General features: G+C 52.0%; 1 protein-coding gene across 4 annotated transcripts in view; it reads right to left on the bottom strand.

Moving 5' to 3' along the window:
• Positions 1–19,509, bottom strand: part of P4ha2 (prolyl 4-hydroxylase subunit alpha 2) — a 29,503-nt gene extending 9,994 nt beyond the window's left edge. For 3 of the 4 annotated variants that reach the window (XM_051168166.1, XM_051168165.1, XM_051168163.1), the window contains exons 1-9: positions 19,443–19,509; positions 18,839–18,970; positions 10,698–10,797; positions 9,979–10,075; positions 9,454–9,605; positions 6,527–6,664; positions 3,161–3,400; positions 1,497–1,690; positions 555–731 (exon numbers count right to left, since the gene is read on the bottom strand). In XM_051168166.1, coding sequence (XP_051024123.1) covers positions 555–731; positions 1,497–1,690; positions 3,161–3,400; positions 6,527–6,664; positions 9,454–9,605; positions 9,979–10,075; positions 10,698–10,779 — 1,080 coding nt within the window. In that variant the 5' untranslated portion in view covers positions 10,780–10,797; positions 18,839–18,970; positions 19,443–19,509. The remainder of the gene's footprint in view (positions 1–554; positions 732–1,496; positions 1,691–3,160; positions 3,401–6,526; positions 6,665–9,453; positions 9,606–9,978; positions 10,076–10,697; positions 10,798–18,838; positions 18,971–19,442) is intronic. The other variant, XM_051168164.1, reaches the window with a different exon arrangement.
• Between the last annotated feature and the right edge of the window lie 111 nt (positions 19,510–19,620).

Raw genomic sequence — 19,620 nt, 5'->3', positions numbered from 1 at the left:
ACACAGCGGCAAATACCAGTTGGATTTCCACAACACTCAGAAACAAGACAAGAAGGTCGCTAGAAGTGCAAGGCAGCTCAAAAGGACAGTCAAGGGGAAGGAGCTATAAGTATTAGGCAGGATAAAACATCTTCCTTGCTTGCGGATGACAGTCCTACTGAGATAACCCAAGAAAGTCAGCCCTTCTACCGTTCTGATCTACACAGGTCAGCTTCCTCAAGTCCCTCAAGGGAAAAATGAAGGTGGAGTCAGAATCTTTGCAAGAGACAACAGTTTATACGCACGAAATGCTGGAGACAGGGTCCTGTCATACCAAGCTCAGTAAACACTAGCTCTCGCTGTGAGAGATATGTCAAAACCCAAATAGTTTGGCCTATCGGGCTGAAAAACGTGGCTCAGCTAAGAGTGCTGGCCTAACACCTATGAGGCCCGCAGTTTGATTGTTTGCACTGTCTAAACCAGGTGTAATATTACACATCCGCAGTCCCAGCCCCACAGAGGCGTCGGGAGGGACAGTGGCCCAGTGCCCCGGCAAGACCTGCAGCGATACCTACTTTGGGCTTCGCAATCTCCTTGATCCTCTCGATTTCTTCGTCGGACATCACATCGTAGTACCTGACGATGTGCGGGCTGTCCCACTCGTCTTCCTCTTTGAAAGGGGCAATGAGAAGCTGTGGCGCCCTGTTTCCATGATGGTACCTACAGAAAAGCTTCTTCTGCCTCCGGGGCGTCTGGGGAGCACAGAGCACAGGTCCTGAGCAGAGGGAGCCCTTCCCCCGCAGCCCCAGCCCAGCTGTCTGCACACACCGGCCTCACCCTCCACGGGCTAAGGCTGTCCTCGGCTGCACCAACAAAGAAAACCAAAGTAGGAAGTGACCTCACACAAATCACGCAGCTCCCCTTCTCTCTGAAGATCACCTCATTTCCACAGCTCCTGTGGCAGAGGGCGCTGCCTGACCTTTTTCATGGAGATGTGAGTTGGTCTGAGGCACTGTGGATGGGGAGAAAACTTTCCACATGGCAACTATTGGGAGCCAGTCATGGGGCACAAGAAAGATGAGCGCCTCCCTCATACAGAGCTGCAAGGATCAGTGAGACCCTAGGGCTCTCAAATGCCAGGGGCACACACACCAAGCACAGTGTTGCCTTTTTTTTTTTTTTTTTTTAACCACTGAGTCTTGCCTGTCATTTTCACCATGACCACACTGGGGACCTGAGCATGGCCACACCCATCGTTTTTCCTCACACCAATTAATTGAATGATAGGTAGGCACAATGGGGTGAGTGTGGACTACAGTAATGTCCTGGAGGACGGGAATTCTCCCTGGAGCATCCGAGGAGACAATTGCCTGTCCTATGTATCAGAGATCACCCACCTAGCAGCCTCAGCAGATGCTGAGAAAAGTGCACATAGGCAATCAAACTTCCCATGATGCCTGCCCCAGAGCCATCACTCAGAACCCCAGCCTGACCTCCGGCCCCTTCCCAGGTCTCACCAGCTTGACGCCCTCCCCACGACACAGGCTCTCATACACATCCCTTTCGGGCAGGTAGTCTGTGGGCCTGTCGTAGAAGCTCTCCTGGGCCTCTAGTCCAGCTTCTGTCTGATTTGACAATGGTTTTGCTCTCTCTTCCTCTAACAACCGCTCAAAGTACCTCAGATTCCCTCCAGCTCGCTCGTGGCTTGGGTCTAGAAAAAGCGAAAAACGTGAGGACAAGGAAACCACAAATATCCGTTAGGTCATTTACAGAAACTGTTCTGTGGGCCGTTTCTTTCCCAGCAGCCCATTGGTACGCTGCGCGCTCTGCGGGCTGCAGCACCTACCCAGGGGCACGTCAGTCAAACCGAAGATCCACCAGAGGCTCCCTCATCTTGCCCAGTGATGAGGGAGATATGTCATCAAAGCAGAGCACATTTAGCTAGTAACTAGGGCTTCCTTTCTCAAGCCTCCTGGAGGCCCCTCAAGTTCTGAGTTCTACCTTCTCCCTGGGATTAGCTCCTGGAGTGTAGCCAGGACTAGCAACCACCTCACACACTGGCTACAGCTGTGACAAGCTGAGACACTGGGGGGGGGGGGTGAGGGGGGGGGGGGAGGGCTACAAGGCAGGTGAGGTGGTTCGGCAGGTAAGAGTGCTGGCTGCCAAGCTTGACGACCTGAGTTTGATACCCAGGACCCATGTGATGTGAAAAGAGAGAACTGACTCCCTAGAGCTGTTCCCTGTGTACACTTGCACTTGCACACTCACCCCCCCACCACCACCACCACCACAACCTAATTAATTAACTGAGTGGTAAGAGTCACAGCTCTGGTGGACGTCGAAGTATCTGAAGAAGCAACGCCTGGCACGGTTTCTATATCACTCCCCAGACAAGTCCCAGAGTAGCTCAGTGACTTAAGATGAGACCACACAGGAGACCCGGCCTGTCCAAGGCTCTTACTAACACACGTGACAGAATCTACAAAACCCTCTACCCACGCTGGTCTTACGGGACACTCAAATGCGAGCTGGCCTGACACTCAGGCCCCCTGGAAAGCAGTGGCAAAGCCAAGTCCTCGCTGCTCTGTGAACCTCTGGCCAGCAACATTCCCATGTATCAGTGAAAGGTACAACGAGCGGGCTTTAAAGACACAGTGCTTTGGGTCTTGTTCTGCCCCACACCACAAGACATACGAAGTACAAATGGCATGGTCAGTCCCACTTTAGATCTCAGGCCACTGATAGCTGGAACAACGGTCCCTGTGGCAAACCGGAAGTACAGCTTGCTTCTCAAGCTATAATTAACACAGGGAATGATCCACCCTGCGGAGTAGTGCAAGCACCACAACACTAGGTCCTTATTTTTAACAGCGCCATGATGTGCACACATGTGCACGTGCATCTGCACACACATGCCCATGCATGCACACGAACAACACACATACATATATACACAAGGATGTCACAGGCCTCTGAACACCCATCAGCAACTGGACAAGGCCTCACACAATGACGACCGTGGGTAAGGAGCGAGTCAGAAGTTGGAAAGGCCGTTGAACTCACTAAGACACTCGCCACTGGCCGGGTGACAGGCAAACCGATTTAGTTCCAAGAGATGATCAAACACGGCGGCCAGAAGGGTCACGTTCCCTTGCTTAGCTCCAGCCCCTAAGCTCCTTACCAAGAGAGAGCAGGCGGCGGGTGAGTTCCACAGCACGGTGCAGGTCACCCAGTTGGAAGACAGCGTAGCTCAGGTAGTCCAGCACCAGGGCTTTGCTTATGGTGGCCTCCTCCCCGGCGTCAAGCTGCTTTAGCACCTGCTCCATCCACAGCACAGTGTGGTAATAGTCTCCTTCGTTGTAAGCTAAGCGCCCCATCCCGAAGCAGTCGTCCACACTCAGCACGGCCTGGTACTTAGTTCCTGAAGCAGGAAAAGCAACAGTCGGGCTCAGGAACACCTCTGGGACAAGAAGGCAGATGCTCACGTTGGAAAAAGCCTGGACGACCGAAAGAGGGACATCACAGAACACCACCTAGATGTCATGCCATACTCCAAGAACTAGCATCAACACAGGGACAGTACACAGGTTGGTGTGGCTTAGATTAGAGTTCATAGTCTAAGCCTCAAGACTCCTTCCCTCAGGCAGGGAGGGGCTTTGTGATAGCGAGTCCAGGGGTCCCACCAAGACACTGCCCTGAGGTCAGTGGGTATAAGTCCTGTGGGTGAAAATGGGAGAGGATACTTAGAGGCCATACAAGTCTGAAGAGTTGAAAACCTAGATGGATTCAAGGACAGAATCCAGGAGACATGGAAGCCATACATGAGGGCAGTCACATGTCGGAAGAGTCTGGAGAAGGAAAGAACAGAGGTTTGCCGCTAGACACCAAGGGACCAGAGTGGGAGTAACCTGACAAGGGACTGAGAGGAAGAAGATACAGGGAATGCAAACAGGTGGCAGATACCAGCAGGGACAAGGAACCAAGGGCTGCGGTCTGGTTCTGGCGGGCCGTTGGAACATCAGCTCAGTGGGCCTCCTGCCTAATGGGACATCAACTGGGGAGAGTGGCCATGAAGACAGTGTTCAACCTGAGAAACAGCCACAGCTCTAGGGAGACGTAGAGGTTAAGAGAGGCTTGGGATGGCAAAATCTATTGTTCCTCAGAGAATAATGAGCAGGCAGACCCCACAGAACAAGGAGGGCTAGGACCTCCCTGCAGACCACAGGATAGCCGACATGCCTGGCACGCTGGAAGTGCTGGAGTACCCCTCTCTTTGCCTGAGGTGCACGATGGGCCTCTTCCCTTTCTCCACAAGTCCCCAAGGATCTCCCCTGACTCTCTGGCCCCCAGGAACCTATAATGACAGGCTGTGTAGCACAGATAAACAAGCTGTGCTCCAGACCTAGACCCGGCCAGGTCTGTGTGTGACACTGGACAAGTTACCCGCTGCCTCAGACTCAGTCTCCTATCTAAACTGATATACTGTCTACCCACATCTACCTAAACAGAGACACCAGCATCAGTTTTAAAGGCCTGGTGCCAAAAATATCACTGAGATGACTGACTCGTGAAGACGTCGCCTTAGGCTGTTAAAGACCAGCAGTCATAACCAGCGCATCCCGTGAATGCCAAAAATGTGAGGAATGGCTTTCAGAAATCAGCCTCCTCCCTAGAAGCAAGCTCAAGCTCAGCTAAGCTGAGTGCTCAAGGGCGGTAAGGCAGGGATGTGCCCAGCATGGGGAAGGGTGCTGCAGCAGAGACTAGGCAAGGAAGCAAGGAGGCAGGGGGGACTCAGAGGCAGACTTTGGGGTCACCCCCTGAAAGCTAAGCATTGAACTCAAGTGGATAAAATGTGTGCTTGGCAGCACATAGAAAAGTATCCTGGGTGAGCTGGAGATATGAAAACGGTCAGAGAGCATTAGAGGGACAGAATCCACAGACTTTAAGATTATGGCTCAGGCTGCCAATGGACAGGGGTGCTTTCTTGCTAAGATAAAAGATAAAGACAGAGGGTAAACAGTTCAAAGCCAGATGGGAATTTCAAGGTGGCACAGATGGAGTTTGTGCGATCCGTAGAGTATCCCGGTAGAGATGTCGACAGGCACTATGCTGGTTGGAAGCCCAGAAGACACGGCATGACAAGGAAGACAGACCCGCATAGCCTCCATGCGCAGCAACACATCAAGTGATGGAAAGAGCAGGGCTCACCTGGGGAAGGGGCTCAGGGTGAACAGAGGGCCCACTCAGGACATGTGGGGGCCTGTGTCCTGTGGAAGGACATGGTCAGTGCCCAGCTTCCGTCTCCCACCAACCATGCCTCAGAGCTGCAAGGTGAAATGCTTCCCAGAATTACATTCTCACTCTGGCCTCATGGTTAGGCTTGGTCCAACCCCTGACTAAAGCAGGAATAAAGAGGACCCTTCTCCTCCTCCTCCTCCTCCTCCTCCTCCTCCTCCTCCTCCTGCTCCTCCTGTCAGCTCAGCAAAGTCCTCTACATCAAGATCCTGGGCCTTGACTAGCCAGTAGCCAGACATCTAAGGAGGAAGACAGTTCCTTCATACCCTGGGTCTCTCTGCTGTAACACACACACACACACACACACACACACACACACACACCCAGGCTCCCAAGAAGTGGTATGATGTTTAAATTATAATGAGATCCAACTGGATCCTTTGGGTGTTATTGGTCACAAATAACCCCCTAAGGCCAGCAAATCTTATTGTCATTAGCAGTGGGCAGTAAGCAGGAAAACGGCTAATTTAAAAGGCAAACAAAAACAGAGGAATGAATGACCAGACAAGTCAAAAGAGAAAAGCCAGAGATCAGTACCCCAGACTCTAGAACACCCAAGAGAGAGAAGCCATCCATGCCAGAGGCTACTGTGAAGTTCACGTTATGCCTGTAATCTGCCAGCTGGCTCTTCTGGCCCAGTGCTCCTGGTGACTTTGAAGAACGGGATCACAGACAGGATGCAAAAAGGCACTGTGGGTACAGGAGAATGTGGGGACCAGGGAGTGAGGGCAAATAGATCGCTACCCATCAGCCTCAGCAGGAGAGAAGAAATGAGCATGAGATCTAGGGGGGACAAGTGTGAGATGAGCAAAAACAGAGCCTTTGTGTGAAGTCAGGAGAAAGAGCAAGGAAAGTGGGTACATAAACAAGAGATTGGGGGGCCATGGGGGACAGGGCTGACTATATATGAATTCAAAGAGAGAGCCCAGAGAAGTAAGGACTGAATGAAAGAAGGCAGACTAACCAAGGGACATGGGACACAAGCCATGAGCCTACCCTTCAGCCTTTGACAGAGAGGGTTAGAGATGGAAGCAGGCCTGCCCAGAGAGGGGCAATTCTCTAGGAATGGGATGTTCAGGGAATTTCCTGAGCCACAGCCTCTACCACACTAGAGGGGAGGTCTTGCCTAATATCTGAATCGAGGCACTGGGGCAGGGGCTGAAGCATGGGAGACTGTCAACACCAACGGCAAACTGCACCCAGGCCAGTCTGACCTGTCCAGACACTGAAGAGACATAGGTCAACGAGTTACCTGGGAGTTCCCCTCTGGAAATCGTGTCTGGGTCCAGTTTATACGTGTCCTGAAGTCTCATCAGGGCTCGGGCAGCTCCAGACTCGTCCTCGTCGGTGGGGAAGAACTGCCGCTGCACTGAGAGGTTGGCGACAAAACCTTCCAAATGACAGTGGGGGGCAGAGGTCACGCTTGATCCAGGGGAAGGAATTCTCCTGGGGTCTCTCTGGCTACTGAGATTTCCCTGTCCCCCCCCCTCAAAGGCTGTTGGCAGGCTGGAGGCTCAGGGTGGGACACCTGCCCGGCAGGCATTTGGGGTGCGGCACCAAAATAAACAGTAGCAAGAAACAACAGCGTTTTCCTTCTTCAGGGTGTTGTCCCTGGGCCCTCTCTGCAGAACGTCTTTCTTAGCCCTACTTGTGCTGTTCAGTTTGTCACAGCCCAGAGCCTAGACAGATTTGATCACTGAAGTGACCCCCAGGTGGCTTTTCCAGGGCCCTGGGGCCTAGTCCCACGTCAGGGAAACAACTCCTGTTATTTCAGGGCTCCAAGTAGAAGCCAAGCCAGAGAACAGGGGACTGGGCGGGGCAGGCCAACACATTCTGTCTCTGGCCTCTTTCCAAGAGCAGCCGCCCCCGTGGCCACCTCCTCTCCTCACAGCGAGCCAGTGTGTCAGAGAGCTGCTCCTTCACAGCTGTATGTCAGGAACTCTGAGGACTTCAGTACCCAGGAAAAAACAAAACACACCCCCTAGAAATAGACACTGTACAGTCAGGATTCCCCCTTATTTCAGGGGCAAGCATCCAATATCAGAGATAAAAAGAAATTATTTGCTCTCTGGGTCTTCCCCATTAGTTTCCAGGTAATCGCAGCATTCCAGGTGTTTATGGCAAGACTCGGGATTTGGGGTGGTGGTGGGGGGGGGGTGGGGTGGGGGGTGGAGTTCTTACGAGACACAGGGACGACAGGAAAAGATCAGACAGACGAGATCATTTGCAACTGCACAGCCTTCCTCGCCTACCACCCCAGCAGGCAGGCGGAACAGCCTGTTCTGAGCTGTTCTGAGCAGCAGGCCCAGCCCAGGAAGGGGTGGGGGTTAGGGGGGTTGGGGGGGTTGGGGGGACTGGGAAAGGCAGTGGCTTCTGGAGGCAGTGAGCTCATAGGCACAGCTCTGGTGCTGAGCTCACCAAACCCTCCCCAGAGACTACCCAGCCCCTAGCCAAGCCCAACCCCAGCTGGTCACGTGGCCGTAAGCAGTCTCAGCCAGAGAGACAGCTTGTCTGAGGTTAATCAGCACTCCTAGCTCAGTGAAAAGGCCCAGGCAGAGGCTGGGAATCCTGTGGCCCACCTCCAGCCCACCCATCCATTACCAAGACCCCCTCCTCTTGATAACAGGGTCGTGTTCACAAAAGCGCTACCTCAGGAAAAGCTTTTAACAATCCCATGCGCTGCCTCCTAAATACCATTTCTAGGAATTTAACTTCACAAAAATAATCAGGGGCAGACACCAAAATGCAAGTGAAAGAGGGCTGAAAATTTTGGAGACAACTCCAGGTGCAATGACTTGACCGGGCTTACAGAGTGTCACTAGGACAGCGAAGTAGCCAGCCGTTACAATCATGGCACAGGCACACTCGGCGGCATCAACAAAAGCTAGGAAATGCAGGACTGAGCACACATGTATGTTGAGTTCACACAGATAAGCTTTGTTTGTAAAAGACACACATAGGAAAGAATTTAGATGACGCGTCTGTCCCCCAGATTGCTTCCGCCCACTTGACTCATTTTTATTTCATGTGTCCCTTGAAACAAATTAGTTTTTACCCTTCAATCCATGTCTAGTTGCATTTTTTATAACATATATGTGCACATAAGCAGATTAATTCTTTCTGGTGTGTGGTGTTTATAAATGTGTGTATGCTTGTTCTCACGTGGGTGGGTGCCCATGTATGCAGGTGGACGTGTCTGGAGGTTTGAAGTCATGTGTCTCCTTCAATCACCCTCTACTCACTGAGGCAAGACCTCGCAATTGATCCCCGAGCTCACTGATCAGCTCGGCTAGCTAGCCAGCTTGCCCTGGAAAGTCTCATCTCTGCCTCCCAAGGGCTGGGACGATGCCAGACACACTTGCCTGGCTTCTCATGGCTTTAGGGGATCCACGCTCACATGCCGATGGCTTTACTCCCTGAGCCATCTCCCTCGCCCAAGACTACAGGGTTTTTACAAATATTTTTAAAGTTTATTTTATGTGTATGAATGAGGGAGTGGTTTGCCTGAGTGTAGCTCTGCACCGTGCGTGCCTGGTGCCTGCACGCGTCAGAGGAGGGGTGCAGATTACCCGGAACTGTAAATACAGATGGTTTGTGAGCCACCATGTAGGTGCTAGGGACCAAATGGGCTTCCTCTGAAAGAGCAGCCAGTGCTCTTTGCCACCGTGCGATTTCTTCATCCCCCAAGATTATCATTTTAATGGTGTTTATCATGGAGCAATTGGATTAAGCACTGTGATTTTTGCGCGATATATTCTATGTTCCTGGGGCTTGTTACAAAAAGATGTACTGCTAAAGTATAATTAGAAAAATGTTGTTACCCCCGGGCGTGGTGGCGCACGCCTTTAATCCCAGCACTTGGGAGGCAGAGGCAGGCGGATTGTTGTGAGTTCGAGGCCAGCCTGGTCTACAAAGCGAGTCCAGGACAACCAAGGCTACACAGAGAGACCCTGTCTCGAAAAACAAACAAAAAAAAAAAAAAAAAAAAAAAAAAAAAGAAAGAAAGAAAGAAAAAAAGAAAAAGAAGAAAAGAAAAGAAAATGTCATTACCAGGAAATATTATAAAAGGACAGGAAGTGATTGCTACGACATTTTGAAAACAAACCAGCCAGGATAGCTCCAGCAAAAGCAGACAGGCATACAGACAGACACAACTGACCCCTGCTCCCTGCCCCTCACCTGCGGCGGAGTCCTGCAGGACAAGATCCCCCAGCGCAGGCCATTCTGTGTTCAAGCGCTTCACCAGCTTGTAGGCATTCACAGGATGCGCCAGGTAGCCCTCAGGGTCGGCAGCTGACTTACTGGTCAGGGCTTCCATCTTGCTGGCCCAGCTGCAGAACCAAAGGAAAAAGAGACTGCCACACCCACCCACCCGGCCACCCACCCACCCAGGCTGGTAATTCCCCTGGTGAGATCCAGGGCTCTTTCATCAGGAGATAACAAAACATGAATATGGGTAACTTCCTAGATTTGTCTAGCCCTTAATCTAGGTAAGGGCTGGGAACCGCAGTGTAAATTAAAAAGTGGTAAACAGAGAGAGGAAAAGATGGTAGCTTCTTAAGCCCCTGTACTCAGCAACTCCCGAGGACTAGCATGAGTTAGCTAAAGGTCAGCTTCCCGGGGGTCACCCCTCAGTGCCTTGGAAGGGCTCGGGAGGAGGAGCAGCAGGGATGACTTAGCATGGGGTCTTGGGACATTGGACACCTCTTAATTTTGGAGAGCTTGGCTTCCTCCGCAAGGATGTACTCCTTCAGGGATTGTACAAGGTCCTTCTCGGCATAAATCAGGTCAGTCATGTGCCCTACAGGAGAGAAGCAAGGCCCAGTGAGGAGTGGATGAGGGACCGCCTGGGCAGCACAGTAGTAATGCCCCCAGCCAAGTGCATGCCGGGACAGTGGGAATCATAGACTGGTAGTCAAAGGGGCCTCGTCACTCACATGGCCGTGACACCCAACGTCGAGGGGATGCCTGGACAAAGCAAGGGCACTGAAGGGGAAGTTCTAAGTCTCGTTCTCCCATTATCACCTGGCTGGCCACAGGGGGACGGCCATCTAAGGGCCCGTTGCACGACAATCAGCTCTGAGCTTTCAGTTGAGGAGAGAAGCTGGTCTGTGGAACACCTTACACCACCCTCGGAAAAGAACCTGAAAGCTACTTGCGGTCTGCACTACCAGAGAGGAGAGTGCAGTTCAGAAAGCTGCCTCCCAACATATGTGTTCATCAGGATCTCCTGGAAGTACAGGGAATGCGGGAGGTGGTGGCAGTGGAGGCGGGGGTGGTGAGCAGGGAGGGAAAACCTCTGTAAGCTGGACCAGTCAAAATCGGTGACTGAACCATCCCGCCCTGAAGGAGCCTCAGGCAGCGACATCCCTTGCACTTAACTGAAGGCTGCTTAGGTCGGCTAGAGTTCTGTTGGCACGTACCGATAGACGTGAAGAATTCTGCCTGCACCCAGCTTGGGACACCAAACCAGGACACCAGCCACACAAACATCTGGACCCTCATGACTGGAAAGGGCAGTATCTGCAAGGCATTCAGATGGACACAGTGAAATGACACGGGGTGGTCTGTCCAAGCCTGGAAACTCAGCCCTGGGTTAGGAAGAACAAAGTTCAAGGCCACCTGGGCAACATCAAGACTGTGTTTTGGGATGGGAACAATGTATGCAAGAAGACACATCCAGACACACTGTGCACACACATAAACACACACTAACATGTCACTAAACAAGGCATTCGGGATCACCAGGGGAGGGGCCGGAAAACAGAGCCAGCTCCTGCCTAGGTTTTGCTTTATTTTGTTTTCCATTTTGGAGATAAGGTCTCACTGGAACTCTCAGTCTTCCTTCCTTCCTCAGCCTTCCTGTTGCTAAGATTACAAGTGTGTACACACCTGACTTCCTGACTGTGTTTCTTACTTTCTAACACATATGCCAGGATAGTGTCAAGAGCCGCATGAAGGAGGAGCCCAGCATGCCAAGATCATCAGAGCTCAGGAGAGGAGAAACAATTCTGCAAGCTCCATTCACCCCAATCCAGTGGCGGAGACCATGGCACCCAGAAAGTGAAAATGGGCCCCAGGCAGGAGCCTCCCGAGGGTGGCTCACACGGACGAGAGTCCCATACCAAGAAAGTGACAGTACAGAACAGACAGTGACAAAGAGAACTGAGAAAGTATGGCCAAGGGGACCAAGCAAGCTGAGGTACATAGCAGATGGGCAACAAAAGAGGAAAACTGACCTCTGCCAGTCTGCATCTGCCACAGGGTGGGGTTTCTGAGCAGACATACTTCTTCCTGTGGTGGGGATCTAGACAGACAGACACCTTTCATGGCCATACTCCCTACTCATTCACAAATATTTATTTACAACCCGGAGACTCCAGGCACCAAGCTAGGAGCTCAGGATACAAAGGTGAATCGGCCGCACACAGCCAAAACGTCGGAGCTAGGCCACTGACACAGGGAAGAGGCTGGACACTGCCTGCTCACCCGCCTAGAAAACAGGCACAGCTCTGAGGACGCAGCGGCAACCTGGGGCGCACTTCACTGGCGGCTGGCCTAAGTACACGGTGGAGGCTTCAGACATGTCTCCTCATCCAACCATACAGCCCAGAACGTGCTGGAGGGCCAGCACCCAGCAACCCTGCCTAGTCTTCCGCTTCTTGTTCCAACTCAGCTAAGTGTCTGGATGGCTCAGATGGAAATGTACTAAAAGAAAACAAAGAAAATAGAGGCAACACAAATGCCCAAAAAAAATCTGTAGGAAAAATCTCAGAGTCAGGAGGATCTCTGATATGGGAGGCCAGCCAACAGCCCCTCAGGGTGGGGGTGATAAGAGAGCAGGGCCCAGGCAGGAGACCTGTCCACATCTGGATGAAGTGGGGGCTCCATGCATCTTGCAGCTCTGTGGCCAGTCACAGCTCATACCTAGTCAGAACTTGGGCAGCATGCTCAAGGAAGGGGGAAACCTCTTCGTTCCTTCATTCAAATACCACCCATGCCCCCACACCTTACAGCAGTCGGGAGAAAGCAGCAAGGTTTCCTTATTACATGCGTGGCAGCTGCCATGTCTCTGGAGTGTGCTGCCTGGCTCAGATGAGCCCAGCCACAGATCCAAGACTTGAGACTCAGCCTCAAAGAACCACACATGGGCTTTAGAAAGTGATGTACAAAGCACCTTCAAGGTCCCATTCTGGGACGGAGACCTGTATGAAAACCCTACTGGCCCAGGGAACTAGGTACCCCAAGGCAAGCCTCTCTCAGCCTGCTGCGTCAACGCCACAGTCTAAGCAGGGATGCCAGCTCATTTCTTCTGACCCCAGAGCCCCTGAACTCAAACGGCTCTGTGTAAAAGGTCATCTAACTAGGGCCAGGTGAGAGAAGGCGCTTCTCCAGGAGCAACTCCACTCTGCAATGTCAGGAACTGCCAACTCCTGTCTCACAGCTACTACCCAGCACAGAGGAAGTGGGAGCGCATGAGTCTGCCCAGAGTCAGTGCTGCGAGAAGCCTTCCCAGGAGCCCCCAGAATTCCATGAAGAACAAGCCAGGAGGTGGTCACGGTCAGATCCCGTTTTATGAAAACGCAGCACCAAGTAACAATGCTACTGAGTTTTATGAACTGCACCCCGCGGTTTAGATTGATGTCTGCCCTGTAAGCAAGCACCCAACCAAGCATTCTTCATTGGATAGTCATCAGATTTGTCCAGACAAAATACAACTAAATAGTTTACACTTTGTACAGTAGATTAATACAGGCTATAAGATAATAAACACTGTATGGACATCAACAGGTAAAGATCCACACAGAATGGTAACGGCCACAGCCCTCAATAATACACACTGTACGCCCACCTTTTTGAAAGGGACAGATGATGTACACATCTGTACAGAGAAGACTCGTACCCTAACTGGCTCTTGGCGAAGTAATTCTATTTTTCTTTTATGTTTGTTTTCACATTCTTTTCTACAAGAAATTCTACTAGAATTTAAAAAAAAAAAAATACATTTTTGTAATATGTTTAATATGTAAAGGAAACAAAGTAGGCCCTTCTCAACCGAATTCCAAAGAGGCCTTGGCAGTCCCGGTGTCTGGCCCCCTGTGGGGAGGTCTTGCAAAGCCTGCCAATGTCCCAGCGACAGTAATTCACCCACCACCAGGCAACTGGCACCGTTTCTCAGCGCGGTGATTCCAAGACATACAACCAGAGATCCTGCAGCAAACCTGCTCTTTGGAAAGTGCGTTTATAACCTGGCCAAGTAGCCATGAAAAGATGTTTCCAGCTGCAAAGCAGCAACGTCCTCAGCTTCTCCCCTTACCTCATCAGGGAAGACCCTCTGCCAAGCTCCCAGCTGCTGCCCAAACGCTACAGCTTGCCATTTAACAGCCTAGAGACAGAACATGAGTTTGCACATAGATGCTGTCTGGCACTGGGCAAAATGCTGTCTGCCTTTATGGAGAAATAACTACACACACACACACACACACACTCACACACACAAACCGCTCTTCCATCCTCCCCCCACTTTCCAAAATGGTTCTGCCTGCCGTACTCTGGCTAACTCTAGACTAACAGAGCTGACAGGACCCAGCTACTCAATCAAGAAGGAGTTGTGGTGCACAGGTCCCAAGTGGTCCCACCGCCGAAGCACATGGATGCTCACACAGACTCAGAAGCCCGTCTCATTACCAAACATCATGCCTCAGCCGTCGCCCTGGTCTACCTGTAGCACCCCTGTCAGCCACGCGGGCCCCACCCGCTCTGACTGCTCCACTTCTGGACTGGCTTCCCTCCAGCTCTGTTCTACTAAGTAGCCAGCAAGGCTTGCTGAAACCCTCCCTTCGTCCTCCCACTGCCAGCAAGATGTACTTTAGCCCAAAGGGCCCTTGTAGCTCTGTGGCCCAGCCCTGTTACCCTCTCCAGCACCACTGCACCACCCCAGACCTCAAACCCTCAACGGCTTCAGGTGAAAAACATTCACCTTCACCAAGAACCTTGTGAAAGCAAGATCTCTGCTCAGTAAAGCCAAATGTTCTCTCCTCTCCCAAGAAGACTCCTCCTGAGTCCTATCTCTCAGTGACCATTTTAAGAATACACATAAAGAGGCCGGGCGTGGTGGCGCATGCCTTTAATCCCGGGGCTCAATGGGCCTGCTGAGAACGTATGTCCCAGGTAAAGTGTATCTGTCCTTACATCATGTCTATTCAGTGCATTAACTCTGGGTGCCGTCAAAGCCACCGCCTCCTGCTTCAGGAACAGGGCAGTGCAGGAGCAAAGCTGTCAGGGTCCGCATTCCACCGCTGAGCTGGGTTCCAATCAGGGCCTCAACAAATGGTCTAGTTGAACTTAACTCACCAAAAGCAAGGAAACAAACAAACCAGCACCAGAAAAAAAAGGCATCCCTGCCTCCCCCAGACCGATGCCCTAGGCTCCAAACCATAGGCAGGTGGAAGACACTGTTTGCTAACCCAAGATGACTCTCAGGCTCCTCCCATTACCTCCAGTAGCTCCAGAAGAACCACACTGGAGAGTGAGGGAAAGTTAACTTCCCCTGAGTCAACTCCTAGCTAGTAAAGGATAAAATACCAGCGGGAGTCCGCACTTCCTCCAAATCCCTTCTGTAGGCAATCACTCACAGGCAGAAGTAGGCCCAAAATGGCTGCAGAGCTAGCAGATCTCCATAAAGAGGGGCCGGCTTGCTAAGGCACCACCTCCTTGTTCCTCACTCCTCTCTCCTTTCCCCTCACCCCAGCTGCCCTGCAAAACACTCTCCAGTAAGTATTAAGCTCCTAAGCTCTGCCGCAGGCTCTGTTTTCTGGGAACCTGGTCTAAGATAACCACGGTTTATGTTTCCAGAGATCTTTCATTTCTACCATCTAATTCTCACAAAAACCTTGTAAGCCCGATAGTCATCTCTGCCTCAGATACAATACTCCTGCCTTGTCCACAGAGAATACATTCCAAGAACCCCAGTGCATGCCTAAAACCACAGATAGTATCAAACCTTGTATATGCTGAGTACATACCTATAATAACATTTCGTTTATAAATTAGACGCAATGAGAGATTTTTATTGACAGAACAAAACAGAATAATTATAACTATTTATTGTTGCCAGTCTTGCTACTCTTGCACGCTGGGGCCACTATTTCATAGGTTTACTTGAGCCCAATCACGGTTAATTCTGTACAGTCAACCCGATAAGCAAATGGCTACAAAGAATGGAGAGACTAACAATGGGTCATGGATACAGCATGGATACACTATACAAAGGAGTGATACCCTGGGAAGACTGGGCGGAGAACAGCACAGATTCCATCACAAGACCACAGGAGAGCTTGCAGTCGTTTGTTTCTATCACTTTCCAATTAATATTTCAAAGTGTGGTTGACTGTGGGTGATGAAAACCACAGAGAGTGAAACCAGGAATAAGGAGGCGCTGAGTTCTGTATGAGACGTAAGAAAGATGAGCGAGGCTGCCGAGGGCTTCCTATACATGACATGTCAGCAAGCTAAGCTCCCCAACCAAGCCCCACTCTGCGAGACACTGACACCGCCCGATCTCACTCAGCAACTTGTGTCACATCATAGCACATGGGAAGCCTCACTGTACTCACACTGGAAACGTTATCATGGGTGTCTCAAAGACCACAAATAAAGCCCACAGCGTCCCCAGTTGGAGCCCACCAGAAAAAGCAGAGCACACGGACAAAAAAATAACGACCCAGTTCCCTGACTTCAAGTTGGGTAGTCATCTCTACTGAACATATCACACATTATCAGCCAGCCCAGCTCTGACACGCAAGGAGCAGGTACACCTGAAGACACCGCGCCAAGTCCTAGCTCCAGCTGTCATTTCCTGGCTTTGTGACCTTGGACAAGTCCTAGACTTCCTGGTCCCCAATTCCCTCATTCGAACAGCGGAGATCGTACCAGAACCTACACTTGATGGGATTGCGGATGAGCTGAGTTAAATGGCAGCTGTCAGGAAGGTGCAAACCATCGAGCTGGTGTTGACGTGTAGATGGTCAAAACCAAGAAAGTCACAGGAACATGAAGGGACCTGAAGTGGGCAGTTAGTTGCTCAGCCCAAGTTAGTTGCTCTTGGAGTGAGGAAGGACCACTCAGGGGAGCAGTGAAGAGACAAGAGACAAGAAACAAGGAAACACAGACGGTGAGCAATGTCTGGGTCTCAGGAATGCCAGAAGAAATGATATAGTCAATCCAGGGGAGACTGGAATGAGGTGTCAAGAGGTACACAACACTCGGAGGTGACCCTGGAATTGACCATTGACAGGCCCTAAAGCCCACCAAGGAAATAGCCCTGGCAAAAGGCAGGGAGCAGAATACTCCAGAATCTCTTACACTTCTGGGTTTTTGACCTGCTCACTTCAGGCTCCTGTGAATACCAGGCCCGGGGATGTCCAGCACGTCCTGGTTCCCAGGAGGGCCAGGTACAGAGCAGGCAATCTGTAGCAAGCGCTTCCCAAGAGGTTTGGAACAGAGGCTGGCCTGGACCAAGCTCAGACAGATCCTATCAGAACCAGGGAAATCACTATCTAAACACATAATCCTTGGCCTGGAGTGGCACCAGCTAAACAAAAACCCGCTTCTCTAAGAAGCCCAGTCCAGACCTTTTCATCCTGCTCTGGTCTCGCCGAGAAGAAAAACTGTCTGTCTGCCCCCAATTCCACACCCCCAGCATAAAACTCCTTTTGCTCTGGGATAGGCTGGTGCCCCACTCTCAGGCACTTCAAAGGTCTAAATGGCTAAATGTGAGTGGTGTTTTCAAAGCTGAGCTCTTGTTCCAGAACTCGGCTGGTCTTTTCATGTGCCTGTTTTACAACTTTGCTGCCAACCTCCATGTGCATAAAATCAAGCTCTTGACAGATCCCAGAAGCCAGGGACACACCCCCGAGCCCTTAGCACACTATCAGCCAGCGTGGCCTTAAGTCAGCCAAGGCCTTTGGTCCAGCCTTAAACCCTCCCAAGGATGTGGGAGGGTGCAGTCAAAAATGGAAGCTTCTCAGGAGATGAGGAAACCCTCAATCCCTTCACTCCACTCAGCCCCCCCGGAGCTTTGGACGTCCTCAGTCTCCCTCGGATAAGCATCCACATGCAGGACTCCTCCCTGGGCCCAAGGCTAAACAGCAATCTCAGAAAGATTATGAGCTGCCTATGGGCAAAAAGAGTGCCTTCCCCCTCCTCCCCTCCCTCCTCACTCTAGCCAGATACCAAGCGCACACACAATTCAAGGAATGACCCACCATCCGTTGCGGACAGTGTCCAATCTATAGATAAGTCAGCCACTCTGTGCACTACCTCACTGCAGAGCCTGTGACAACACGGACGGGCACACACAGCGCTTCCGTTGGATTGTCACCATATCTGCCTGCTGAGCTCTTAAAGAACTAAGGAGGATCAGTATGACAGAATCTTCGGGATAAGGGCCTCCAGCCAATTCACTCCATCCTCGCGACGTGGCTTTGCTGGCTGGGCCACAAAGTGGACAAGCTTGGCTGTGTGAGAACAAGAAGGCCCAAGGGGTAAAAGAGTTCAAAGGTCAAACATCCCGTACACGGAAAGGAGCCGAGAGGCCGGGCCTTGAGGCACAGAACCGCCTCAAGAGAACACACCCCGGGACACTTCAGGGGCGGTTGAGGGACAAGCCAGAGGAGATCCTGGTCAGTGTAACAGAGAACTCAACCATGGCTTGACTCGGATGTGATTATCAGTTCAGAACAAGCAACAACTTGCAAAACAAAGCAAAAACAACACAAACACACCCTATAAATCCTGAGGCCGACAAGAGATCTCTGCAAAGTCCAGGATGTTTGAGGATGCCACGAACTACAAAGCAGTGCACCTAGACCCTGCTCTGAGGACCAGGAAGCCCTTCCAACGAGACTGTCAGCATCAAGAAGCAAAAGCCTTAATGTGTCATTCTTCCACAGTGAGGATCCACCGTGTGGCCCAGCCACTGAAACCGTGTCGCAAGGATGGAGTGAGTTGGCTGCAGGTCTCATCCCAAAGACTGTCATATTGACCCTCCTTAGTTCTTTGAGAGCTCGGCAGAGTTGCTGTAGGGAGTGACTCAATGCTCTCTCCTACAGCAGAGTAAATGCCACAGTAGAATACAAACTACAGGAGCACCCTGGCTAGAGAGATGACTCCGCAGATAAGAGCACTGTCTGCACTTCCAGAGGTCCTGAGTTCAAATCCCAGCAACCACTCGGTGGCTCAACTTCCCAATGAAAACCTGGGACCCATCGTCCTACTGCAAGGGTTCTTTCAGTGGAAGACTCTTGCGCATGCAGGTTTCTCACTCCTTGTAGGCGTGGCCTTTGGACTGCTATTCCCTAGAGCGTCCCTTCCCCGTCAACGTCACCTTGGTTCCACTACATAGTACAACAAAGAGGATACTGGCCCAAGTCTGTGGCCACTCAGGCTGTTTCCTCAGTCCAGGTGCATAAGTGACCACTCCTAATCACAGGAGCTCCTGCCTCCTGGCCTGAAACATCGAGACATCCACTCAGCCCAAGCTCCAGACCAACTCAGTACTTACCTTGCTTCTGCTCTAGACTTGAACTTTCTGCCTCTTCTTCCGTCTGCTTGCCTCTGTCCTTCAAGTCTCCAGGCACACAGAAAGCCCCGTTTGTTCAGTCAGTCAGCCAATCACCACGGGACTCTGAAACTACTAAGGGAAAACACCAGAGGTTCAACCAGGATGTCGGATGGATAGGAGGAGGCTTTCTGATATAACGGTCCCACAACTGGTCCCTGCCAGGCCTTGGGGCCAGAGGTCTTCCTCACCCTAAGCAGAGGCGCCTCCGGGGCCAGGCGGGCGCCTCTGCGTTAGATCTGGGGTGACCCTGGGGTCAGGCAGCCCCTTCCCAGGAGCCTGACCCGACCGGCCCGCCAAGTGTCTGGACCCACAGGGTTCAGCTACACCGGCAGGAAGGGCGCCGCTGACCTCACCGCCCTGACCCTGGGAATGAACGCGGGCGGGACAGGAACCTAGGCGGGTGCAGAAAAAAGGACACTGGGAGCGGGGCGCGGAGCTGCGTGACCCACGATCCAGCTCCAAGCTCCGCGCAGGGCAGAACGCTTCGCCCGGCTACCCGGACCCGAGCCCTGTGCCACGGGCAAGTCTGCAGACCCGCGCTCACCTGGACACGCGCAGCAGCCGGCGTTTCCAGAACCTCCCGCGGCGTCGCCTGCGCTCTCGGCTCCTCCCTTGTAAGAGGCTCCTCCCGCTTGAGCCTCCGCCACGTCCCCACCTCCCGCCCCCAGGGCCCGCCCGGGCCTGGCTCCGAGCCACTGGAGCCTCCGGGAAGGCCCGAGCTG

This window comes from Acomys russatus, chromosome 25 (genome assembly GCF_903995435.1).
Source record: "Acomys russatus chromosome 25, mAcoRus1.1, whole genome shotgun sequence".
In the NCBI taxonomy this organism is placed as follows: domain Eukaryota; kingdom Metazoa; phylum Chordata; class Mammalia; order Rodentia; family Muridae; genus Acomys; species Acomys russatus.
The sequence above is the reverse complement of the archived record's forward strand: the minus strand, read 5'-3'. Positions and strand labels throughout refer to the sequence as shown.